Source organism: Chenopodium album, chromosome 1 (genome assembly GCF_948465745.1).
Source record: "Chenopodium album chromosome 1, dcCheAlbu1.1, whole genome shotgun sequence".
Lineage (NCBI taxonomy): Eukaryota > Viridiplantae > Streptophyta > Magnoliopsida > Caryophyllales > Amaranthaceae > Chenopodium > Chenopodium album.
Genome location: NC_137834.1, coordinates 52,024,404 through 52,048,508, shown reverse-complemented (window position 1 = coordinate 52,048,508; position 24,105 = coordinate 52,024,404). Strand labels below are relative to the sequence as shown.

Sequence of the window (24,105 nt, the reverse complement as noted above, 5' to 3'; positions counted from 1 at the left end):
ATATTGTTCTGGCTCATCCACTTTGTTCCATATTGCTACCACAACATGCTTGCAAGGAATTCCACTAACTTGCCAACCATTACAACTGTAAGTCTTCTCAGTTAGATTCACAACATACTTAGTTTGAGTGGCTCCTTCCTTAACACCAAAGCAAAACCCACCATCCCAATATGCATTCCACCCTCTCTCCCAAATTTTGTGTTTTTCTACTTGTTATTGTTTCCTTGGACACAATAGCAACTCTTTCTTTCCAATCTCATATCTTTTTTTGTGTAATCTCTCCATCAAGCCCTCTCTTATGTCTTCAAGCATGGTGATAATTGGCTTGTGTCTACTTCCTAGGATGTAAGCATTAAACACCTCACTCATGTTATTGTCAACACTATCACAACTTGACATTGAGGTGTAGAATGCCCTACACCACTTCCTGTAATTTCTGTTCATTAGGTCATCTGCTGTTGCATTAGATATGCCCCTCATAACCACAAATAGTACTTTGAATTCATTCTCAGTAGTGCATTTAGCAATAACCCAAAACTTTTTTCTGAACTCAATTCCACCACCAAACAAAGTCCTAAAGTTGTTGTAGACATGCCTTGCACACACTCTAGTATCAGATTCGGGAAATACATCGGCAACTGCTGCTAACAAGCCCTTTTGCTGGTCACTCATGAATGTGTATCCTGCCCCTTGGATACACCCTAAATCTAATGCCAACAAAGACAAGAACCATCTCCAACTATTAGTGCATTCCACCTTAACCACTACCTAAGCAATTGGGAACATTTGATTGATCTCATCTCTACCCACTGACACTAACAATTGACCTCCGAATGGACCCTTAAGGAAGCAGCCATCAAGTGAGATGAATGGTCTACAACTTGCCAAAAACCCTTTCCTTAGAGCCTCAAAGCAAAAATAAATCCTCTTGAACATATTACCATCCATCTGTATTTTGACAATGTTGTTTCTATTACTTTTGAGTATCTCAGCTGCATATCTTGGAAGTAATGCATATTGTTCTTTGTATTCACCAACAATCAAAGCTTGTCCTTTCTTCCTTGGTCTGTAAGCCAAAAATTTACTTACTCTCACACCCCACTCTAGCCACACAGTCTCCATAATATCATTCAGCTTAATGTATGGATTAACTTTGAACTTAGTTTGGTAGTTTGATGCAATTCATCCAAATGTCATCTTCTTCACCTTGGATGATCTCCTACAAGTATGCTCAGGATTGTGCGTCTTGACCATAAAGGTCCTTTTACCTCTCTCCCACGAAGCCCAAATCCTCCAAGGACACCCTTTATCTTTATTAGAATACACTGCACCCGCCCTATTGTTGTCATTTCTTGTAAATGGGATGTCTCTACCCACTTGTATGGAGTAGTTAATAATGGCCTTTCTAAAAGCTTTGGCATTCTCAAATGGTTGGCCAATGTAAAACTTTGACTATCTAATATTGTCACCTTCCTCCAATAGCCTATTCTTCTTGGTTTGTTTGTGTTTATGTAGTTCAGGAGCAACTAGATAACCACAATCATCCTCATCATATTCACTTGGGCTGTCTCGTCAACTTGAACGGTGTAACTTTTTAGTACCTTTTTGCAACTTTTGCAACTAGGGTACTCTAATTGCAACTTTTACTAAAGTTGAGTACCTTAGTGTGCACTTAACTCCAAAATTTCGAAATTTCTCGATCTTGTTCTTACAGAGTATTTTGCATAAACTTATTCTAAGCTTCTTTTTCAAAATTGACCCATCCGGACGCGTGAAACCCGCTTAAAACCCATTAATACCAGGCTTAAAACCCACATCCATTTTGGGCTCCTGTTTTGTAGCCTGCTCGCATGAATTATTTTATGCGGACGTCCGCACGCAATAGACTCTCTTATTTGAAAGGGTTAGTTAATTACGAGTTCTTAAGTTTGTAGAGTTAATTAATTTTGGATCAAATCTAAGATAGTTTCGTAAAATAACATGTTCTCATTGACTGAACTCAGCTGAGAACAGGCCCTAAATAGGATGCCTGCAAGACAAGGTTATAACTAATAAGACGAGTTATAACTAATAAGACTAGGCTATTACTAGGAGGCTAAGGTTAGGGCCTTAGAGCATTGCCACTAGTGGGCATTTTTTTGGTTGCCCAATCTCTCTCTAACCACTTTCTCACTCCTCCTCCCCATGGGCATTTTCTTGGTCATTTTTATTCTACACCAATGGTCATAAATTATAATCCCCACCATTCTCTCTCCTATTTTTAACCCTATACCCCACCAATATTTATCTCTCCTACACATCATTAAATTTGTAATTTAGTATTTCTTAATTTTATTGTTAACAAAATTTTGTATTGATTAAATTATTTATGAATAGTACAATATTAATTATTTTTAATATTAATTTTTGCAAAATGTATTTTTTAATAAAATAATAATATTTATTCTTAACTAAATTTTTTTATTGATTAAATTATTTATGAGTACAATATTAATTATTTGTGTCATTATTTTATGTGAAATTTCATTTTTCATTAGTACAACATTAACGATTACAACATTGGAACATAATGATCGTACACCAATCATACAAACCAAATAAATTTACGATTACAAAACTATTTATTCATTACGACCGTATTTTTGCCAAATATGCTCAACTAAATCATCTTTCAAAGAAAAATGGGTTTGGCTATCACGCAGGGTAATTCTTCTTTGAATATACGCGTCAAAATCAACGTTTGGTGGTCGGCCAACGTCAAATTCGAAAGGCTCGTTGTTATTCACTGTGGCACTTGTACTCGGACCGGACCTTGCTCTATGAAGCTGAGGGCGATCTTCTTCGTAATACCTTCTCAAAACTTCGGCACGAGTGTAATTGTGTCGTTCATCCTCGACAATCATGTTGTGCATAATGATACAAGCTTTCATTATGTCGCTCAAAATGTCTTCGTCGAAAGCAAGTGAAGGTTGTCGTAATATGGCAAACCTAGCCTGTAGAACTCCAAACGCACGTTCAACGTCTTTCCGAGCTGCAGCTTGTTTATCTGCAAATAACTTGTCCTTTTGGAGTTGAGGATATGTGATACCTTGTATAAATGTTGCCCAGTTCGGATATATACCATCTGTTAAGTAGTATCCCATGTTGTACTCATGGCCGTTTACCATAAAACTAATTGGTGGTGCCCGACCTTTCAAAACATCGTCAAACACCGGAGAGCGGTATAGGACGTTCAGATCATTACAAGAGCCGGGTATTCCAAAAAATGCATGCCAAATCCATAAATCTTGATCCGCAACAGCTTCGAGGATAAGGGTTGCATTCTTGCTACGACCTGCGTATTGTGCTTTCCAAGCCATAGGGCAGTTCTTCCACTCCCAGTGCATGCAGTCGATGCTACCGATCATGCCCGGGAATCCACGCATTTCATTTTGGTGAAGGATTCTCCTTAAATCTTCATCTGTTGGACTTCTTAAGTACTCGGCCTCAAAATGCTTGATCACCCCTTGAGTAAAATGTTGCATTGATTTTCTAGATGTTGTTTGACCCATGCGTATGTATTCATCTACGGCATCCGGAGCAACACCGTACGCTAACATTCTTATTGCAGCGGTGCATTTCTGCAGAGGTGATAAGCCAAGCCTACCAGCTGCATTCCTACGCTGCTGGAAGAACGGATCGCCCTCAACCACTTTATTCATAATCCGACAGAATAAAGGTTTGTGCATTCGAAATCGACGACGAAACTGATTTTTGGAATACACAGGATTTATTGCAAAGTAATCATTGTACAATTGCAAATGCCCTTTCTCCCTTTCTCTATCTCCCCTATGCTGCGGGACTGTTTCATCTTCATTTACAATTTCGGTCTCGGATGGAGGTGGTTGAGGAAGCATTATGTTAGGTAAGTGATTTGTGACAAATTCGTCAACTAGATTATCAAATTCCGCATATTGATCTGAATCAGAAGAATTTGAGCTTGAGGTTGAGCTTATGGAAAACATTTTTTGTGTTTGGTTTTTGAATGTTTTGGTGTTGTGGATCAATTTATGGATTTCACACCTTTAAATAGGAAATGTTATCAGTGCATGTCCTTCAACTGAGTGTGAACTGACTACTCAATGTATAGTAAAAACAAAATACATGACTACTCAATTCTTAATACGGTTGAAGTTATGTATGAAATGACTACTCAATGGTTGTATAAAACAAAAACTGCAATTGGACTTGACTATTCAATGGTTGTATAAAACAAAAACTGCAATTGGACTTGACTATTCAATGGTTGTATAAAACAAAAACTGCAATTGGACTTGACTACTCAATGGTTGTATAAAACAAAAACTACAATTGGACTTGACTACTCAGTGGTTGTATAAAACAAAAACTAAAATTGGACTTCACTCATAAATGAACAAAATATATGAAAATGTAATATAATTTGATAAATTTTTGGAACATAATTAATAATAAAAATTAATTCATTGCAACATAAAATAAAGGGAATACTTGAAATCATAATGCATAATAAACTACTCTACTTTCCACCATACACTTCTTGAATTAGTTCCTCCTTCCACGCTTCTTCAGTTGGTGTAAGTGGCGTCGTTTTGGACATAATTGCTTGCAACATATCAAATTTCATCTTCTTCTCTTGTAATTCGACCTGTTTGTTTTTCCTCTTTTCCTTTTCCCTTTCAAGCTCCAACCTTTGCTGCCGTAAATTTGCCTCAAAGCTTCTTACTTCAGTACAAGCCTGTATCTGTTCACCAATACTTAAAATTGCACTATCATGAGCAATAGCTTTTCCCTTACGCTTAGCCTTTGCTTTTTTTACCCCGTCGGGTCTGGGTATACCTCCGGATGAAAACCCAGCAACGGGAATATCTCCTTCAGCTTCACTGTTAGTTCTCGATCTCTTTCCACTTCCACTGCTATCCTCGGTGTCCCCTTCCGGACGCAGTTGACAATCCTGTCGTTCCTTTAGTGACAATGCCCATCTGAGTTTCGGCCTCCACTTTGGGTCATTTTTTATCATTTCCCAAGCGTGGGGAAAAACAAAATTGTGTGGTGGTTTGGCTGATATATGGAACAACTTCGAGGCCTTTTGAATTCGATCAACTTCGTTGAATCCACTTCCAGTTAACGGACCCGCTTCATCATAACAACTTGTCCATAACAGTACATCTGCCGCCATCCTTCTCCAACGGTTCTCCAAACTCTTCGCATTTCTGGGTGGTAGTATTTCTGGCTTCTTAGCTTGAACCATGTAGTACGCCGCAGATATTTGTCGCCAAAGTTCAGCTGCTTTCATGCCCGTACCCACTATCGCATTTCCACTGTATTTTAAATATAGCCCAATAAGAGCTTCATCTTCTGCGACTGACCAAATACGACTAGCTTTAGCGAGTTGTTGGTTGGAACCCACCCGCATTCTTTGAGTCGACGGAGGGTATTGAGGTGTCTCAGGCACATTTTCTTCTTGGCTATCATCGTACTGAGAGTTACTTCCTTGGTAGACAGGAGGTGATTGCTCGTAATCAGTGTTTTCAGTTGGAATTTGTGGATGTATTTCAAGTTGTGGAGGTATTTGTTGTTGTGGAGGATTTTGCAGAGAGGTGTTGCTCAATCTTTGTAGGAAAAGTTGGAATTGAGGTTGATTCATGAAATTCTCATCAAAATCATTACAATTTTGAGAAAGTATTGAGTAAAAGGGGTTATTGGGATCCATATTTTTTTTTTTTTGATTAATTTCAAAAACTAACACAATAATAACAATAATAATAATAACTATTATAAAAACAATAATAATAATAATAATAATAATAATAATATTAATAACAACAATAATAACGAACAACAATAATAATATTAATAAGCTAAAATAATAACAATAATAATTATACTTCCAATAATAATAATAATAATAATATTTATTGTAATAATAATAATAATATTTATTTTAATAATAATAATAATAATAATAATAATAATAATAATAATAATACTAATATTAAAAGGATGACTAATTATGAGGGAGAAATTGAGAGAAAATGTAAATACAACAAATTTATGTGAATTTTGAAAATATGAAAATATAGGCAAAATGGGTCTCTATTTGTAGAGAATTTTTTTTTCTAGCCGTTGGTATATTTTTTTTTTTTTTTTAATTTTATAAGCACAAAATACCCGTTACAAAATTGTTACCGTTGCAATTATCAGCAATTACCTGATTGGTCCAACTAACCTGACAGGACGCATGGCAGCGCCTGATTGGGCGTGCTGACGCGCCTGTCAGGGCTGCCAAAAGTAATTTTTTTTGCTTTTTGAACCCTCAAAACGCAGCGTTTTGAGGTGAAGCAAAGCATAAGCTTCCTCAAAACGCTGCGTTTTGAGGTGTGCTTAGCAAAAAAAAATTATTTTTGCAGCTTGCACGTGGGGCCCACTTCTTCTTGGTCAGTTTTTTAATTTTGCCCAAACTTTGATCAAAAACTGATTTGCCCATGGGCATTTCTAATTTTGACCATTGATGGGGAGTTATTTTTTTTTATTAAAACCCAAAAATTACCCATGGGCATTTTTCTCCCCATTGGTGAGAGTGCTCTTAGGGAAGGGGCTTGTGCGAATCCTATTTGAATCATAGATTCAAGAGTGAATTTTCGAGGTGAAATATCAATTCGATGATCGGATCATAATTTCAAGAACTTGTGTTTTTCAAATACTTCACTGGAGGGCTTGGATAATACATCAAAGTTCAAAGACCATGTTACAGATCACGCATTGAAATTAAACCTTAAAGTATGATACTGTAGGAAACAACAGGATACATGGCAATGCATGTGATAAGCGCCCCGCATTGAACATAATTGGCAGTTCGTTATAGACAAAAACCATTTAGTTTCAGTCTTTCAGATGACACACATATTCATCAATGACAAAGCACAATTTTTTTCCCTAATTGTAACATTCTCAATATTGTTAACAGTCCAATTTTTATTTTTATTTTTTCACCAACCCATACAGAACTGTTTCTTCCTTAATTACTGACAAGGCTAAAACAACAAATCAAACCAAAGGAAACGCAACCAGAACAGATCAACAATACTCAGTAATTAATAACCTTTGAGTTGAGGAAAATGTTGTAAACCTCAAAGTATAATGTTGTCAAAATCAACAATCCATACGTCATTGGGTGTGGCAGCCAGAGTCATCCATCAGCACAAAGCCACAATGCCTTTCCAATTTCAAGATCATACAGCCGTCTTAACCCCAGATGAACAAGAAGTCTCCCAAACTTCAATACCTCCTACATTTTCCCTTCTAACAAAGAGCCTATTCCCACCTCCTTCAATCTTACTTATTATTCCCCGCTTTAAGTCCTCCACCTTATCTACATAATTCCTCCTATACACACCCCATTCTCTCTCGCCTCTTCCTCCGTCACCTACAACTGCTCGGTCTGCCACCCTCGACCAAGCTTCCAATCCCCCGCCTCTCCCAACAAACACATTTCCCTTGTAACAATGCACCACCACACTTCCCCCGGCATTCCAATCTCTACTCAATCCTGGGTTCCGATCCTCCAAATACACCCATGGGTCAGAACCTAATTTCCTCAAATCAGCCACACTCAAGTCCCCCGTCTTCGAACCCACCTTAGCCAAAAATAGCTCTTCTGGATCAACATCAATATCCGCCATCGTATCATCCAACCTACTACTCCTAACCACCCCACCTGGCTCATTCGTCTCCCATACCATCTCTCCAGACCTAGGATCCCATACCCGCACATAACCGGAATACCCAAACGCCCCCCAATTAACCGCACTTCCCACCAGCAACCCCACTTCTGGAACCCACCTTAACCTTTTAATAGCGGTGGATTTGGCAGAGTTACCGGACTGCCTCCCAATCTCCGCCACAACTTTTAGAGTCGATTTATCGACAATCAGTACCGCATTCTCCCCATGTCTACACTCAAACGCAGCAGCAAACACCGCCATCCCCAAGTCAGCGATGGAAGTGACTCGGGATTTATGAACCCTTGTATCTGAATCATCCATCCAATACAGCGACCCGGCATGATTTTCTCTAGTATACAAATGTAGACCAGAAAAAGAATTTGATCCAACAACCGATATCTCAGGAGAGATAGAAACGATGGAAGATATATCATGGAGATGGGTACGAAGCGTGGATGAGAGAGAAAGAGTTGGACCATCGTAGTAAGAGATCTGCCCAGAATGAGCTAAAAGAAGAGAAGAATGGGCAGAGGCGGAGAAGGCAGAGACGATAGGGGAAGAAGGAGGAGAGAGAGAGGAGACAAAGGATGCGTCGAAGGGGGAGAGAGAGGGAGGAGAGAGAGAAGAGAGTAAGGAAGAGTTGAGGCCGTAGAAGTGGGACTCGTTGAGGAGTTGGTGGAGGGAGAAGTGACGGAGTGTGGTGGAGGGAAGGCGGTGAGTGCGCAGGAGAGAGAGAAGGGATGAGAAAATTTCGGGGTCGCGGTCGATGAAGGGTGGTGGGTGAGTGGAGGAGGAGAGAGAGTCGAGGAAGGAGGAAGGGGCGGCGGTTGAGACGGTGGTTTCGAAGAGTTTGCCACCGATGTTGAGCTTAATTCGTTCCTTTTGGTTGGATTCAGGACAATACATAGTAGCATCTTCGGTTTTCATTGTTAAGTTTTTGTGGATAATCTATTTTCAAATTTGATAAAAATTCAGATATGGACTATGGAGCAGTTGTTTGAAGGCTAGTTTTGAGACTAAGGTACATATTTATGATCCCTCATTTCAAAATGAACATTTGGGCCTCGTTTTTTTAGAGCTTTTCTGCACTGCTCTAATCAAATTTGCTCTTACTATCTTAAAATAAATTTATTCTGCTCTGCTTTTAAATAATAATTAATATTTAGCAATAACTTGGTTAAGTTCCGTGCCATGCACGATCATAATTAAATTCTACGACAAATAAATTACAAATAATGGTATAAATTCAACATTAATTTATCTAAAAAAATTATTTGCAACAAAATAACTTGAATTTTAGTTTATACCAATACCAAATACTGAAATATGTAAACGTTATTGAATTGGTTTGTATAAAAAAAAATATAATAATAAAAATTTAGAAGCTATAAGGTTTTATATAATAAAATTAAAATATTAGCTTAAATTTGTACCCATTTGCGTATTAATATACATCTATCCTTAAATTATTGACACATTTTCACCGAAATATGAAAATTTATTTGATTTAATTTTACTTTAGAATAATCAATATTTCGTAATCAATTTTTTAAAATATATTTTTAGTGAGTAGTAGGAGTTTTTTTTTTTTTTTTTTTTTTTTTTTTTTTTTTTTTTTGTAATAATCATATAAATATTAGAGTAATTAGATTAAATTTTCCAATATATGTTATGTATATTATAATAGAATGATTTCGTTCTTATAAACGTTATATAATTTATATAAAGTATGCTACCAATGCAAATGATATTTTTTAATTAAAATAAATTTTATTGTCAAATGATGAAAGCTTGAGAAAAAAAATTGATATTGATAATATTATAATAATCTTGGAAAATAATATATTATAATACCTTATTTTTAATCTATCTTAGTATTTATGTAACTAAAAGTTTCCTAGTATATAAAATATATGTACAAAAAATTGAGTATAATGGGATTAAATATGTTGTTAAAATGGAAATAACTATTATTGTAGGTTATAAAATGAATGTCATTAAAATATTGCAAAAAAAAAAAAAAAAAAAAAAAAAAGGCGGGAAAATTTTTTACCAGGAAATGACAAGTGTCATTCCCGGTTTTGCCTTTAGTATAGGTTTATTGATAATAATGAATATTTTATTAATGATAATAATTGATGTGTTTAAAATAATAGTAATAATAATAATAATAATAATTATTATTATTATTATTATTTTGAAGAAACATAAAAATTTATTATTATTATTATTATTATTATTATTATTATTATTATTATTATTATTATTATTATTATTATTATTATTATATCTCAAAAATAGATAAAGTAATACAACCTACAAAAAAATTAGTGGGAAGCCGAGATACAATATGGGCGCCCACTTCTCTAGCTATAGCAAAGCCTAACCTAGTGAAGATATGAGCTGCAGCACGAGCCCCAATGTCTTTCGTCGTCAAGAACCTCTGAATCTGCTTCATCAACGCAATAGCCTCCTGTAATTCCCCAAGCGAAGAAAAGAAGAAGGCAATGAAACCATAACCAATTGCCCGACAAAGTGCTTCATACTTAACCCGCTTCCGATGAGCCGCATCAGCCATAACCTGTCCAGGAAAAAAGTCAAATAGCCCTGTATGTGTCAAAGGAGAAGACCTTGTGAAGTCGACACATACATCACAACCACGATTCCATGAATAAAGTAACACATCAGCAGATCTGAGGGCCCCGTCATTCCCTCCAGACAACCCTATGTTAACCTCCTTTCTTGCTGAAATCCCAGGTCCGTAGCTCAACAAGCAAGTGTCACTAGTAAAAAAGGAGCAATAGGCAGCGGTTCAAACCCAGTCTAAGGCACCGGTTTGAACCGCTTTCTATGTGGGGGGTGCCTATTACCCCACTTTTTGGCACCGGTTCAAAACCGGTGCCCTAAACCTGTTTTGGCACCGGTTAACCGGTGCCTTTTATTATTTTGGCCACCGGTTAACCGGTGCCTAAAATAAACTCCCGCGTTTTTTTTTTTTTGCGGCAGCTAGTTTTGGCACCGGTTAACTGGTGCCTTTTGACTCAATATTTGTTTTTCCCATTTTTCGTGCAATAATATTAAAAAAAAAAACCCTGTTTCCAGCAATAAAAATAACCTATAATTCCAGCAATAATATTAAATAAAATAATTAATAATATTATTATTATAATTACTAATAATAATAATATTATGAAATATTATAATAAGATACAAATAATATTAAAAACAAGAATTCATATATATATATAGATATAAATATTCCCAAACTCAATACAATAAAAAAAAAAGTGTTATATATATATATACAAATGATAGTAAGTAAATAATGAATAATAATATAGTTCCAAAGTTAACATAAATTTACAATTAAAATGTCATTTACATGTTGAAGGTGATAAAAGACGCCAACATATCACGAACTTTATTAAGCTCCTTGATTGTCAACGGACCATCCTTTTGGACCTTGCAAAACTTGAAATACAAAAAAATTATGTTAGAATTAATTAATTAGGCAAAACAATATGTATTTTATCAAATATGACCTATATGACTTCTATTTAGCCCATTTCCTACATTTCTTATCAAATGAACTATTTCTTTCTCATAACATGTCAATGACACCTAGTTTTATGTGTCTAAGCCCTAAAATTGAATCAAAAGAGCATTTTATTAAGGTTTAAGACGCTTTTTACTCAAAATGGCTCGGATATGGCCTATATGACTTTACTTTGCCCATTTCCTACATTTCTTATTAAATGAACTTTATTTATCTCATAACATGTCAATATTATCTAGTTATAGGTGTATAAGAAAAGAAATCACATCAAAAGAGCATATTAACACAAAATGGCCCAAATATGGCCCATATGACTAGGGCTGTACATAATTTGGTCTGGACCGTAACCAAACCAGACCAAACCGCATTTTAGCGGTTTGGTTTGGTTTACGGTTTGAAAAAATATGGTTTGGTTTCGATTTTTTGGGAAATATGGTTTGCGGTTTGATTTGGTTTTTCGAAAATTATAAACCAAACCAAACCGTAAACCAGTAAACCGCATTTTAATTAAATTAAAATAGTTATTATATGTTATAAAAAATTGAAAAAAAAAAAAAAAAAAAAGAAAAGAAAAATCATTAGAAGACAATACGGTCAGTATACTACTATACTCTATACTCATTCTCAAATATCAATACTTAAAATTCAATAGGTCATATAACTCATATTGCTCTTATTGTGTTAGCACTTAGCACTTGATTAGTTGGTTGTTATTTTTATTTAAACTTTGTAGTAAAAATTAATCCCTTTGGGCTATATTTTAACTTTATTATAAATTTATTAATATTTGACAATTTTTTAGGAAAAAATGTCGTCTCATCATAAACCGCAAACCAAACCGCATTATTACGGTTTGGTTTGGTTTGGTTTCAATACTAACATGGTTTGGTTTGGTTTGGAAAATTGACCAAACCGTATTTTGCGGTTTGATTTGGTTTAGACGCAAACCGCACCAAACCAGACCATGTTCACCCCTACATATGACTTCTATTCAGCCCATTTATCTACCTTTTTTGTCAAATGACCTTTTTATTTCTCATAACATGTCAATGTTTGGTAATATTTGGTGTCTAAGGCTAGAAATCACATCAATATAGCATTTCATTAAGTTTTAGAACTTACCTCATCAAGTTGTTGAGTGTCCGTACAATGAATCACAATGTCAAGCATGAATCTCATCACATACAAAACACAATCAAGTCCATGTTCTTGTTGTGCGCACTAGCATATGACAAACAAATCACATCAGTGAAACATGCAAAGGAAATTAGCAAATATTTACTAACATAGATTTTGAAGATAATCACAATATCATGTAAATTACCATCGGTGACTTCCATGTTGGACCCTTTGGAGCACGACAATGTAGCTTCTTCATAACACTGTAGTAAATAAAGTACATTCAAATTTGATTAGTCGTATGACTATTAAATTAGTTACTATTAGCAATAATTATCACTAGGTAGCTATATATATTTACTTTTGCAATATAGACTTCACGAGCCACTTCTCCGATGATCGAGCTGAATCAAGGTGATAAATTGTGTTATTGAAATTACAAATCACCATGAGGCTCCAATGCTCCCTACATAAGTTCACAATAGACAAGCAAATTAATATTTTTTAGTAATGAGGCCAAATCGATTGAATTTAACATGGTTAGACTTACTCTTTATAACATGGGGCGAATATGAACTTGTCTCTCGCACGTGCTGATTCCCTAATACTTTGCTCAACATAGTACAACACGTCATGGGGGTTGCCTATGATTCTAGTAGTGGATAACTGCTCGGGGCATAACCACCCAACTTTACAAGGAGAATCAGTTTTAGTTAAGTGCTCCTGTAGTGCTCTACGTGCATGAACATTGAATAATTAATCACATGTAGGATAATCACCATAAATTTGAATAAATTGAAAAAAGTGTAGATTATGTGGGCATTGAAGTACCTCATGAATGTTTGAATGAGGGGAATGTTAAGCTTTGCACCACGTAGAAATTCCTTCACATCTTCTTTGCTGATCCATGCAACTTTATCCTCATCATAGTGGAACATTTCCTTAGGAAGTGCAACTTCCATGGGATCGACCAAATGACAAGCACGACCATGTCAGCAGAGAGCGATTGAAGAACAATGTCTTCAACTAGTGAAGTAGGTTGCATGCATGGGTGAACCTTTCAAAGAGTGCAACTTCGACGCTTGTTCACTCTTGGAGCTTTGTTCACTTAGCTTCTTCTTAGGTTGATCAATGCTTTTAGGCTTCTCCACCCTCTTTCTCTTTGAAGTTTTTCTTCCATGCGAAATCCAAAATAGTTTGAAAAAGAATAAGTTTATAAGTTGAGAAATGAAGAAAATAGGCATATTATAAGTTATTTTGGCTTAAAATGGTTTTATTTTGATGAAATGGACCCATTAACTTAGAAATTATCTTATTTAATGTAATTTCAACTCACAATCACTTATAAATATGTAATTATGAGATGGTTTGAGAATGAATAAGTTTATAAATTGAGAAATGAAGAAAATAGGCAAGTGAGTAGCCATTTCGGCTCAAAATGGTTTTATTTTGATGAAATGGGCCCAAAAACTTAGAACTTTGCTTCTTTTATGTAATTTCAACTCACAATCACTTATAAATATGTAATTATGAGATGGTTTGTGAATGAATAATTTTATAAGTTGAGAAATGAAGAAAATAGGCAAGTGAGTAGCCATTTCGGCTCAAAATGGCTTTATTTTGATGAAATGGGCCCAAAAACTTAGAACTTTGCTTCAAGTGACATTCACTTATAATCATGTAATTATGACATGGTTTGAGAAAGAATAAGTTCATAAGTTGAAAAATGAAGAAAATAGGCATGAGAAAAGCCATTCCGCCGAGTGAGTTCAGAAAAAAAAAAAATATGGCTCAAAATATTTTTTTTTAAAAAATACGCAACTTTCGCTGAGGCCGAAACACCCGAGGGAGCTGCACCCGCTGCCGGAACAGCGAAGGTAGCTTGCGCCGAGGCCAGAGCAGCCCCGACAGCCGCCTGCCAAGGCTGCAGCAGCCTTGGCAGCCGCCTACCGAGCCTGCAGCAACCCCGACAGCCGGTGCCGGGGATTCTGCACCCTAGGCAGCCGCTGCCGGGGCTGCTTTAGCCACTGCAGCCAGGTGATTCCGATGCCGGAGCAGCCCCGGTAGCGTCTGCCGAGTCCGGAGCTGCCCGGACAGCGGGTCCGGAGGCCTGAGCTGCCCGGGCAGCCGCTCTGGAGGCCGAAGGAGCGCGGGGAGCCCCAGCCGAGGCCGCCGCTGCCTTGGCATCAGAGATGGGGGCCGGGGAGTCGTGCTATTTCGGCGGTTTTATTTTCAGAGGTGAAGTTAGAGAGTGCTAACGGTTATTTAACACTAAAAAAATTGAGAAATAAATAATTTACCTCCTTAATCAACTTGACCCACGCACGTGGCCAATCAACGAAGCTACCTATAGCTTGCCAAAGCTTTGTTATCTTAACCTCCTCTATCGGTACGGGAAGTGGGATGTCTTTAAACCCCCACCGATTCGATCCCAACCGAGTAATGATGTGGCCCCGCCGTAGCATCAGTCGTCGCTTGGGCACTACCATACGCCACGAAACTCAACTCCATACTATTTGCATGCTCCGGGACTAGAAGTGCACATCGGGTGTCTTCCTACACAAGTATAAAAAGAAGATAGTTAAATAGGTCCTTTACTACAGCATAGATAATATAACAAAATTCATCTAGAGGGTTACAAATCACCTATAACTCTAGATATTCATGCGGTGTTGGATTATCAAGCTCCCTCGAGTCCGCATGTGTAGGAGTAGGAACCTGCAACAGTACATCAATCATGCCACCTCAGATCTCAATTAACTCAGTATTTTAAAACTTTTAATAACCCAATTGAATTTACCTCAGGTGGCACATCTTCACTATGTATCTCATCTCCTCCATGTCTATCACCTTCTCCTTGTCCTTTTGGTTGAGAACATGAGTCGACTGGTGTACTCGCGAGGAACGACAAAGTTGGTAAGTTCATCTGCTTCGCCCAAGCATTAAATTCACCTACTAACTCGTGCCACCTTGGCATCCAACTCCCCCGGTGAGTTAACACTGGCTCGAGATCTACCCGATTTCGTGTATTATGGACCCATCACCTTTAATTTTGCCATCCAAGCAATGAACTTCCCGAACCTACTACTTGTCCTTGATGGTATGGCCTTCCCAAAGCCATGGTAAAAGGGTCATTCTCCACACTTGGTTCAAATTTGCCTTCCACCAGCTCTTGAGTGTGCTCAAGCTGTAGCAAAAGGAAAAAGGATGTTAGTAAGACAATTAATGGTTTGTATAGTGATTTTGATGCAAAAGTGACTTAAAATTCAACCGTTCATAGGTAACTTACAAGCTTATCTGCCATTTTTTTGGTTTCCGGACACTTGATGACCCATTTTCCGGTTTCCTTATCAAACGTATGGAGAGAACAAAAGAAATCACCAGCACGACTCACAAAAGTAGTGATTGTGGAAATAGAGGGTTCCTTCGATGCCACTAGAAGCGATTTAGGGTATAAACCCTTATCGACCCACTCAGGTCTCTTTTCAGCAAATGTCTTAGGCCCCATACGATGGACGTACTCCTTCATCTCTGCATTCTTTTTATTTTGCTCTCAAAGTTCCTACAACATCAAGTAATTCATTGGGAAAATTTCAAAATTGAATAACTTTTTAGCTGAGGAGTGCCGCGTGGCGGCTGCTTATCCGAGCGCTTGAGGTTTTCTCGGTGGATGGTTGCAGAGACATACGACTTCTTGTGTGAAGGAAGCTTTGCCATTGTTATGTCTGCACGAAACAACTATAATAGTATGAAATGAAATGAATAAAAACAATATGAGTAACATATCTTATAAATTCAAGCGGCCAGCTACCTCTTGGCTTCTCTATACAAAGGCCACAGGCAGCCAAGTACGTCCTGTCCGAGAGCCACTCGAATCGGGGAATATAACTTTGGGAATCTTCCTTGACCCCTGTCTCTTTGTTTGTTAGGACGACCATAGTAAAAAGGCCCCGATCAAAAATCTCCTCCTACGCTCGCCTAGGAACAGGCGGAAGGGCTTTCTTCCGAGCCATGAGGGGCGGATACTGAGTCCAACAATTGTATCGATTGTTCTTTTGGAAATCTGGGGAAGAGATTATGTAAAAATTGGACCTTTAGTCCTTCCATTTTTTCTCCTTCCCTACGGTCATCATATAACGGGTATGGCTAGTAAGAGTAAACCAGCCGATCCCGCTTGCATTTGGAGTCCTGCTCAGGTAGTGCATTTGAGCAAATGCCTCGAAGCTTGGCTCCACCTCTAGCATCTCACAGGTGGAAATGTAGCCCTGAGCATTAACCCAAGAATTGGGGGCTAGTTTCCATATACCCAGCTAGTATCCTTCCAAAATCCTTTCCACGGCCGGATGGAGAGGGAAGCACAGCCTTGCCTGGATGGCTGCTTCGTAGCATCCGAAGCACTGGTCACCATAGCTGGCCATCTCAGGCCAGGTGACCGTGTCCTCAACATCCAGCACGGACAACAAGAACCCATGTCCCATGACATGGGCGGAAATAAATTTTCCAAGGTCCTTTTTTGCATTGTATTCCGCCTGCTTTCGGCGACGTGCAAGTAATAAGGAGCACGCTCATGTCATCTAGAAGAAGACGACTCTTTCCAGCCCTCTCCCTTCTCAACAGAGAGGGACTCTTGGGCAGCCTTAAGGTTTGACTGCGCCTCGTCCTAGTCAACGGAGGCGCTGTTGCAGGATGATGACGCAGAGTCATCATCAGAATTTTCTTCAGAGCTGGGGGCCTGTAGGCTGGTGCCAGCAGTGGCCTCCCCCAACTCGGCATCCGGCACCGATTCACTCGGCCCGGGATTTCCATATTCCTCATCACAATCCTCTAAAAATGAGTCATTGGGAGTGCTAACGTTGCTAGGGGGGTCTTTACTAATCTCCGAGATAGGCGCCCTAATGGAGCCATCCGAGAAAATTGTCTCACTATCCGAATGGTACCAAGAACCATCCGTCCTATATCTCCTGGTCGTCTGCTTTGTTCTAGCCATCGTGCCCTGCAGGGGCACATAAACTGTGGGATTTGGAGATGTATTTAGAGGAAAGTTTTCGAACGAGCATTCGGCACTCCTAGTTCTAGATTCAGCTATCCCCGATGACCGTCTTATCGCTAATCTAGGTCGTGCAGGGTGCGTTTGGGAAACCATTTTTGATAAAGAAAAAACGTAAAGAAATAAGTAAAGAAAAAATCAGGCGGTTACCTTAGAAGAAGGTACTAAGAGGCACCGGTTAGGGACGTCTGTTGGAACAGACAAATGAAGCTGGCCGAGTGTCGGAAGCTGAAGAAGTCAAAAGTCTTTGAAAGTAAAAAATTCAAAGATTCTCCCAAAGATTCACGCAAGTGTGAATCCAAGGGAGGTCAACCCCTCTATTTATAGAGGGGGTAAATGCTCCATGGTAAAACCCTAGATTCAGGCGAACAGTAAAAGTAAAATCCTCAGCCTATCAGAAGCCGACACCTGTAACAGGCACCACGTGGCATGCCACGTGACACCTGTGAGGGGCAAATGATTTGGGGTATTTAATACCCCCAAGTGGACCAATGAGAGAGTGACACGTGTCTCCCATGGAGGAGCCCAAATGGCCTCTCTAGATGCGTGACACGTGTCACTCAGATAGCCCTTTCTGAAAATGCGGCCTTCAAGGCCTTAACTTTGAGAGTGTCGCAAACGGCTTGCCCTAATCCCTTAGTCATCAAACCCTAGGCAGGGCACACTTCCTAAGGACCCTATAAATAGGGACATTCCCCTCATTTATGTGGACACGTTACTTTTTGCAATCATTACTGACAGGGGTGGAACTAGGTCGTTGAAACTACTCCCTCGATAAAACTAAATTTATAAACACTTAACAAACCTATATACAAGTATAGAGGCAAGTCAAGGATCAAACCCAAAGGAACGGTAATGTTCAAGCGCTCTCAATTATGTGCCTAAGCTAGGTCAAATACAAAGATAAAGAGAGAACACTAACAACTAACAAACAAAGAAACCAAACAAATAAAGCACTAGGAACGGGATCAACAAGTAATCATGACAATTGTAGCAACTCGGGAACAATATGTAAATCAAAGGTTGTGAAGACTAATGGCAAGCTGATGAGTGTCATTTATGGCACTCATAGGGTAGTCTTTTAGGATAATTTCATCCCTTTTTCATGCTTTCTTATCTTATTATTGGTCCTTTTTCCTTTAGTTCCTCTTTTTCCTTCTTTCTTTGTTTTTCTCGTGTTTTCTTAGTGTTTTCCTTTTATTTGGCTCTTTTTCCCTTTTATTTCATTCCTTTGTTTGCTCTTGTAGGTACCTAGAAGTTGTCTTTGCAAAGGTATCAAGATGAGCTATATTGACTAAGCAAGGAGGAATCAATCGGCTTAGAGAGGGCTCAGAGAGGGCTTGGAAGGGCATCATCCATTGCCTAGTTGCCGCGGGCACGGGTCCTGAAGGCCGAGGGCGCGGTATATGTTGCATCAAATTATCCAAAATCGACCAGGAACTCTCCGCGATCTGGCTCCGGGCTCCCCGTGGGCGCGGGTAGACTGGAGAGAGCGCTCCAGATTTTAGAGACCGCGGGCCTCTGATTACTCTTTGGGAGCAGGGGATTCGCCGCGCCTTTACCGCGGGCACGGTGGCTTTTGCCGCGGGCGCGGGTGTTGCCCAGACAGCCCGCGGAGTTTGTTATGGGTTCCGTACCCATTTCCCCGCGGGTGCGGGATTTCTTAGAGAAGGCGCGGGGATCCTGATTTCCTTCTTTGCTTATAAATACACTTGTAATTCCTTTTTAAAAACTATCTTTTAGATAATTTTCATTAGCTTAGTTTTAGAGAGAGAAGTTAGAGAGAAGTTCTTGGTTTTGGATTTGTATTTCAACATTAGATCAAGTGTGCCTGGATTTCTTCATCTTCAATCATTAATATTAATGAGAATCTCTTCTTTTAATTCATCTCTTTACTTGTTTGTCTTAAATTCATGTTTGATTGTTTGATATCCTTGGATTTGAATTTAATATTGTAGTTGATATTGTTTTCTCTTGATTTTGATTTAGAATGATGATCAATGCAATTTCTAGTGATTTGTTCTTGAATTACACCATGATTAGTGAGTAGATTAGTTTCTAGGGAGAAGGGGAAGCATGTTTGATTGATAATTTGTGCTAGCTGATGATCATTGATTGATTGAATTGTTGCAATTAAATTGGTTGACATAGTTTTGCATGTGATTAATTAGATTAGGAGTGATCAACCTATAAGATAAATCTAGATTGCATTGCAATTATTAATGACATGAACCATCAATTTGAGAATTGTTTTAATTGATTGAGTTTGATTGTGATTTTCCTTGATTAGCCGTTCATAGTGACCCCTAGATTGGCCTATAGGAGATAGGTCTTGAATTCTTTTGATTGCTACTATTGTTTGTCCTTTGCAATGCTTGAATAAATTGAATGAACTATCAATTAGCATGATTATTGAACTTGCATGTGGAACCTACATCCCTAGTGTTATTAAACTTGAATTACTTGATCAATCTAGCTTTGTTACCATACTACCAACCATTTTCTTACTACAATCTTCGAAGTAGCTTGATTTAGGCTAAAGTTAATACCGACTCACTCCTTTGGGTTCGACCTTATACTTGCCTTATACTCGTATTAGGTTTGTCTAGGTTGTTATAAATTGTGTTTAATCTAAGGATAGACAATTGACGACACGTTTATTCCTCTATCAAAATAGCGCTGTTGCGTGCCGGGGAGTGATATTGGTGCTTAGCTTTAGTTGTTGAGTCTATTTCACTATAATTGAAAAATAAAAAAAAGATTTTGTTTCTTAAGGCTACATTTGTAGCCGTGTTACTAATATTTTCATTGAGTTTTGCATGCATAAAGCTCGTGATCGATCCATTGTGCCTTTTGACCCGGAAATCGAATGGACTCTCTCAAGGAGAACAATTGCTAGTCGATCCCTGGAGTTTAGTTCCTCAAGAGAAGAAGGATTTGAAGAAGAACTAAGCATGGGAGAACAACCAAGAGTTGCTTTGAAAGAATTGGGAACTCCCGATGCGTCCAAGTTTGAGAGTGGAATTGCTCCACCTACAACACCGGCGAATGATTTCGAAATTAGGCCGGCTATGATCGTCTTGATCGAGAGGAGACAATATAGCGGAGCTAAGAATGAAGGTCCGTTTAACCATCTCAAGGTGTTCGAAAAGTATTGCAATACTATCAAAGTAAACGGAGTTTCTCAAGAGTTCATCCTGCTAAAGTTGTTTCCCTTTTCTCTCATAGACCGAGCCTTGGAGTGGTTGGATAAGGAGGTAAAGCCAAACTCCCTAAGAACATGGGATGAAGTCACCAAGGAATTCTTGTCCCGGTTTTACCCACAAAAGAAAACGGCGGAGGCTAGAGCTTTGATTCAAGGGTTCAAGCAATGACCTAATGAAAGCCTTTATGAAGCATGGGAGAGGTATAAAGAGTACCAAAGGGAGTGTCCCCACCACGGAATTCCAACCTATCAAGTCATTCAAATTTTCTATGGTGGTCTAAGTCCTCAAGGGAAATCGTGCCTTGATGGGGGAGCCGGAGGTCCCATTATGAATAGGACGGGGGAATAAGTGGTGGACATTATTGAGGATGTGGTGAAGTACTATAGAGATTGGCAAGATGGTGAGAGGGATTCAACTAGCAAGAGTGGCTCTTCGGTGTACTCTATAGACCATCTAAATGCGATCAACAACCTATCCTCACAAATGACAAACTTGGGAAAAGAAATGATCGCAATCAAGGCCAAATTGGAAAGCTCTTCTTCTTCTCAAGCTTTGAATCTTCCCTCCCAATTTAAGGGGAGAGGTACTCTTTATAACTCTCAACCCCTTCTCTCCTCAAATAATATGCCTAGTGGTTGCTTGTTTTGTTGTGGAACTTATGATCATGACTCTTGTAATTGCCCTCATGCTTTTCCGGAATGGTGGTGATGATTTTGATAACAATGAGAGTGAGCATGTGAACTATGTGTCAAATAATAATGTGCAAAGGTTTGATAATCAAAGAGATCAATGGAATAGGAATTACCAAAACCAAGGTAATTTTGACAACTATAACCAAGGTGGTGGTTATAGGAACCAAGGTTCTCGTGGTAACCATAACAATCAAGGTTATAGTAGTCAAAATCAAAACCAAAATTATGGTAATCAAAACCAAAGTTACGGAAATCATAACCAAGGTAGTGGAAACCATAATCAAGGTTATGGTCAAAATCAAAATAGGGGTAATTGGAACAATCAAGGTAGGGGAAATTTTCAAAATAATTCTCAAAGGGCCCCCCCACCCTGATTTGTTCCAAAGACTCAAGGTGAAAATTCCTATTCACAACCTTCTTCTTCTAGGACTAATTTGGAGGAAATAATTGAAAATCAAACCAAGTTGTTAAACACATACATGGCCGTTAGTGACAAGAAATTCGATGAGATGATGACCCATAACAAAATGCTCGAAAACCAAATTTCTCAACTTGCTAATGATTTGTAAGACAAAGCAAGCCCTTCTTCTTTACCTTACAAAGGCCTAGATCTGCTATTGTTACAAGGAGTGGTAAGGCTCTTGAGGAAAGATTGCCTAGGAAGAGTGAAGACAAGGAGGTCCCCAAGGAAGCTTTGGTTGAGAATGAGGGAGATAGAGCATCTTTAGATTAGGTTTTGGTTGAGACACCTAGGGAGGTGAGAGTAGAGAAAAAGATTGTGAAACCCAAGCTCCCTTATCCCTAAAAATTCATGAGACACAAATTGGATGAGCAATTTGGAAGATTTATTGATATGCTCAAACAACTTTACCTGTCTCTACCTTTCACCGATGTGATCAACCAAATGCCTAACTATGCCAAATTCCTCAAAGACATTTTGAGTGGGAAAAGGACTTATGATGCTGTGGAGACTATCAACTTGACTTAGAATTGTAGTACGATCATCCTGAACAAAATGCCACACAAGTTGAAAGACCCCAGAAACTTCTCTATCCCTTGTGCTATTAACAAGATGCAAATTGATAATGCCCTTTGTGACTTAGGAGCTAGTCGATAGGTCAATCAAATTTCCAAAAGGTAAAGTGGAAGATGTTCCATTGAGGGTTGGGAAGTTTGTGTTCCCAGTGGATTTTGTTGTAATTGAAATGGATGAATATGCTACCATTCCTATCATTTTAGGTAGACCCTTTCTTGCTACCTTGGGTGCTATGATAGATGTCAAGAGTGCAAAGATTTCGCTTAAGGTAGGAGATGAGGTCATATAATTCGATTTGAATGAAGGCATGAAATATCCATGTTCTTCTCTAGAAAATTGCATGATGATTGACTCTCTTGATCATGTTGTGTCTTCCATGCATGAGCACTTTCTCACCTATAACGATGCTCTTGAGAATGTTTTGTTGAACAAAGATAAGGTAGGTTCACCATGCAAGGAGATGTCATTGTATGAGGAATTGCTTAATGGAAGCATGGAGGAAGTGGATGAACAAATGTGCTTGAAGATATCAAGCCAAGAAGCTTTGAAAGTGGCCTCAACAAAAGAAGTTAAAGCTGTGCCTATGGTAGAGCTCAAACCTCTACCATCACACCTTAGGTATGAATTCTTAGGCCCAAATTCCACTTACCCCGTAATTTTTAGTGCATCCTTGAGTGAAAGCTAAGCTCAAGCATTATGTTGTGTCTTGAGAAAGCACTAAGGTGCTTTGGGCTATAATATTAATGATCTTAAGGGTATAAGCCCCACTTTGTGTACACACCACAAAACGCTTGAGGACAACACCCTTCTTTCTATTGAACGACAAAGAAAGCTACATCCTCAAATGGGAGAGGTGGTGAAAAAAGAGATCAATAAGCTTTTGGATGCGGGAATCATATTACCCATCTCAAGCCCTAGGTGGGTCTCTCCCGTTCGTGTCGATCCTAAGAAGGGGGGTATGACCGTATTCAAGAATGAGAGAGGTGGGCTCATTCCGACTAGGACGGTGACCGATTGGAGGATGTGTATAGACTATAGACGTCTAAATACATCCACCAAGAAGGATCACTTTCCCCTTCCATTCATTGATCAAATGTTAGAGAGACTAACAAGGCACAAGTTCTATTTCTTCCTAGATGGCTATTCGAGATTTTTTCAAATCCCAATCCACCCCAATGATCAAGAGAAGACAACATTCACATGCCCCTATGGGACCTTTGCTTATTGGAGAATGCCTTTTGGCCTTTTTAATGCCCCCGCAACTTTCCCAAGGTGCATGATGAGCATTTTTGGAGACATGTTGGAGGAAGAAATGGAGGTGTTTATGGATGATTTCTCCGTAGATGGGGTCTCATTTGAAGATTGCCTTGTGAATATTGAGAAATGTTTGGCAAGGTGTGTGAAAGTTAATCTTGTTTTGAATTGGGAGAAGTTCCAATTCATGGTGGAGGAAGGAATAGTGCTTGGACACAAAATCTCTCATAAAGGAATAGAGGTGGATAAGGCCAAGATCGAGGTTATTGAGAAGCTTCCACCTCCGGTGAATGTTAAGGGAGTGAGATCATTTTTGGGACATGCGGGCTTCTATAGAAGATTCATCAAGGATTTCTCACTCATTGCCAAGCCCCTTAATGATCTTCTTCAAAAAAATGTTGAGTTCGTTTTTTATGGTAAATGCTTGGAGGCATTTAATAGGTTGAAGGAAGC

General features: G+C 38.6%; 1 protein-coding gene, 1 non-coding gene and 1 pseudogene across 2 annotated transcripts; all 3 read right to left on the bottom strand.

The window, feature by feature from the left end:
* Positions 1-213: 213 nt before the first annotated feature.
* Positions 214-1,122, bottom strand: LOC145632629 (uncharacterized). Its single transcript, XM_081684983.1, has 2 exons — positions 828-1,122; positions 214-707 (listed from the first exon to the last, which is right to left on the bottom strand). The coding sequence occupies exons 1-2, from the start codon at positions 1,120-1,122 to the stop codon at positions 214-216; spliced, it is 789 nt and encodes a 262-aa protein (XP_081541109.1).
* Positions 1,123-6,990: 5,868 nt separating this feature from the next.
* LOC145585867 (protein ENDOPLASMIC RETICULUM-ARRESTED PEN3 pseudogene) lies at positions 6,991-8,736 on the bottom strand (annotated as a pseudogene).
* A 12,067-nt stretch (positions 8,737-20,803) lies between these two features.
* Positions 20,804-20,909, bottom strand: LOC145566529 (small nucleolar RNA R71). Its single transcript, XR_014095441.1, has one exon. It is a non-coding gene; the product is annotated as a small nucleolar RNA R71 (small nucleolar RNA).
* Between the last annotated feature and the right edge of the window lie 3,196 nt (positions 20,910-24,105).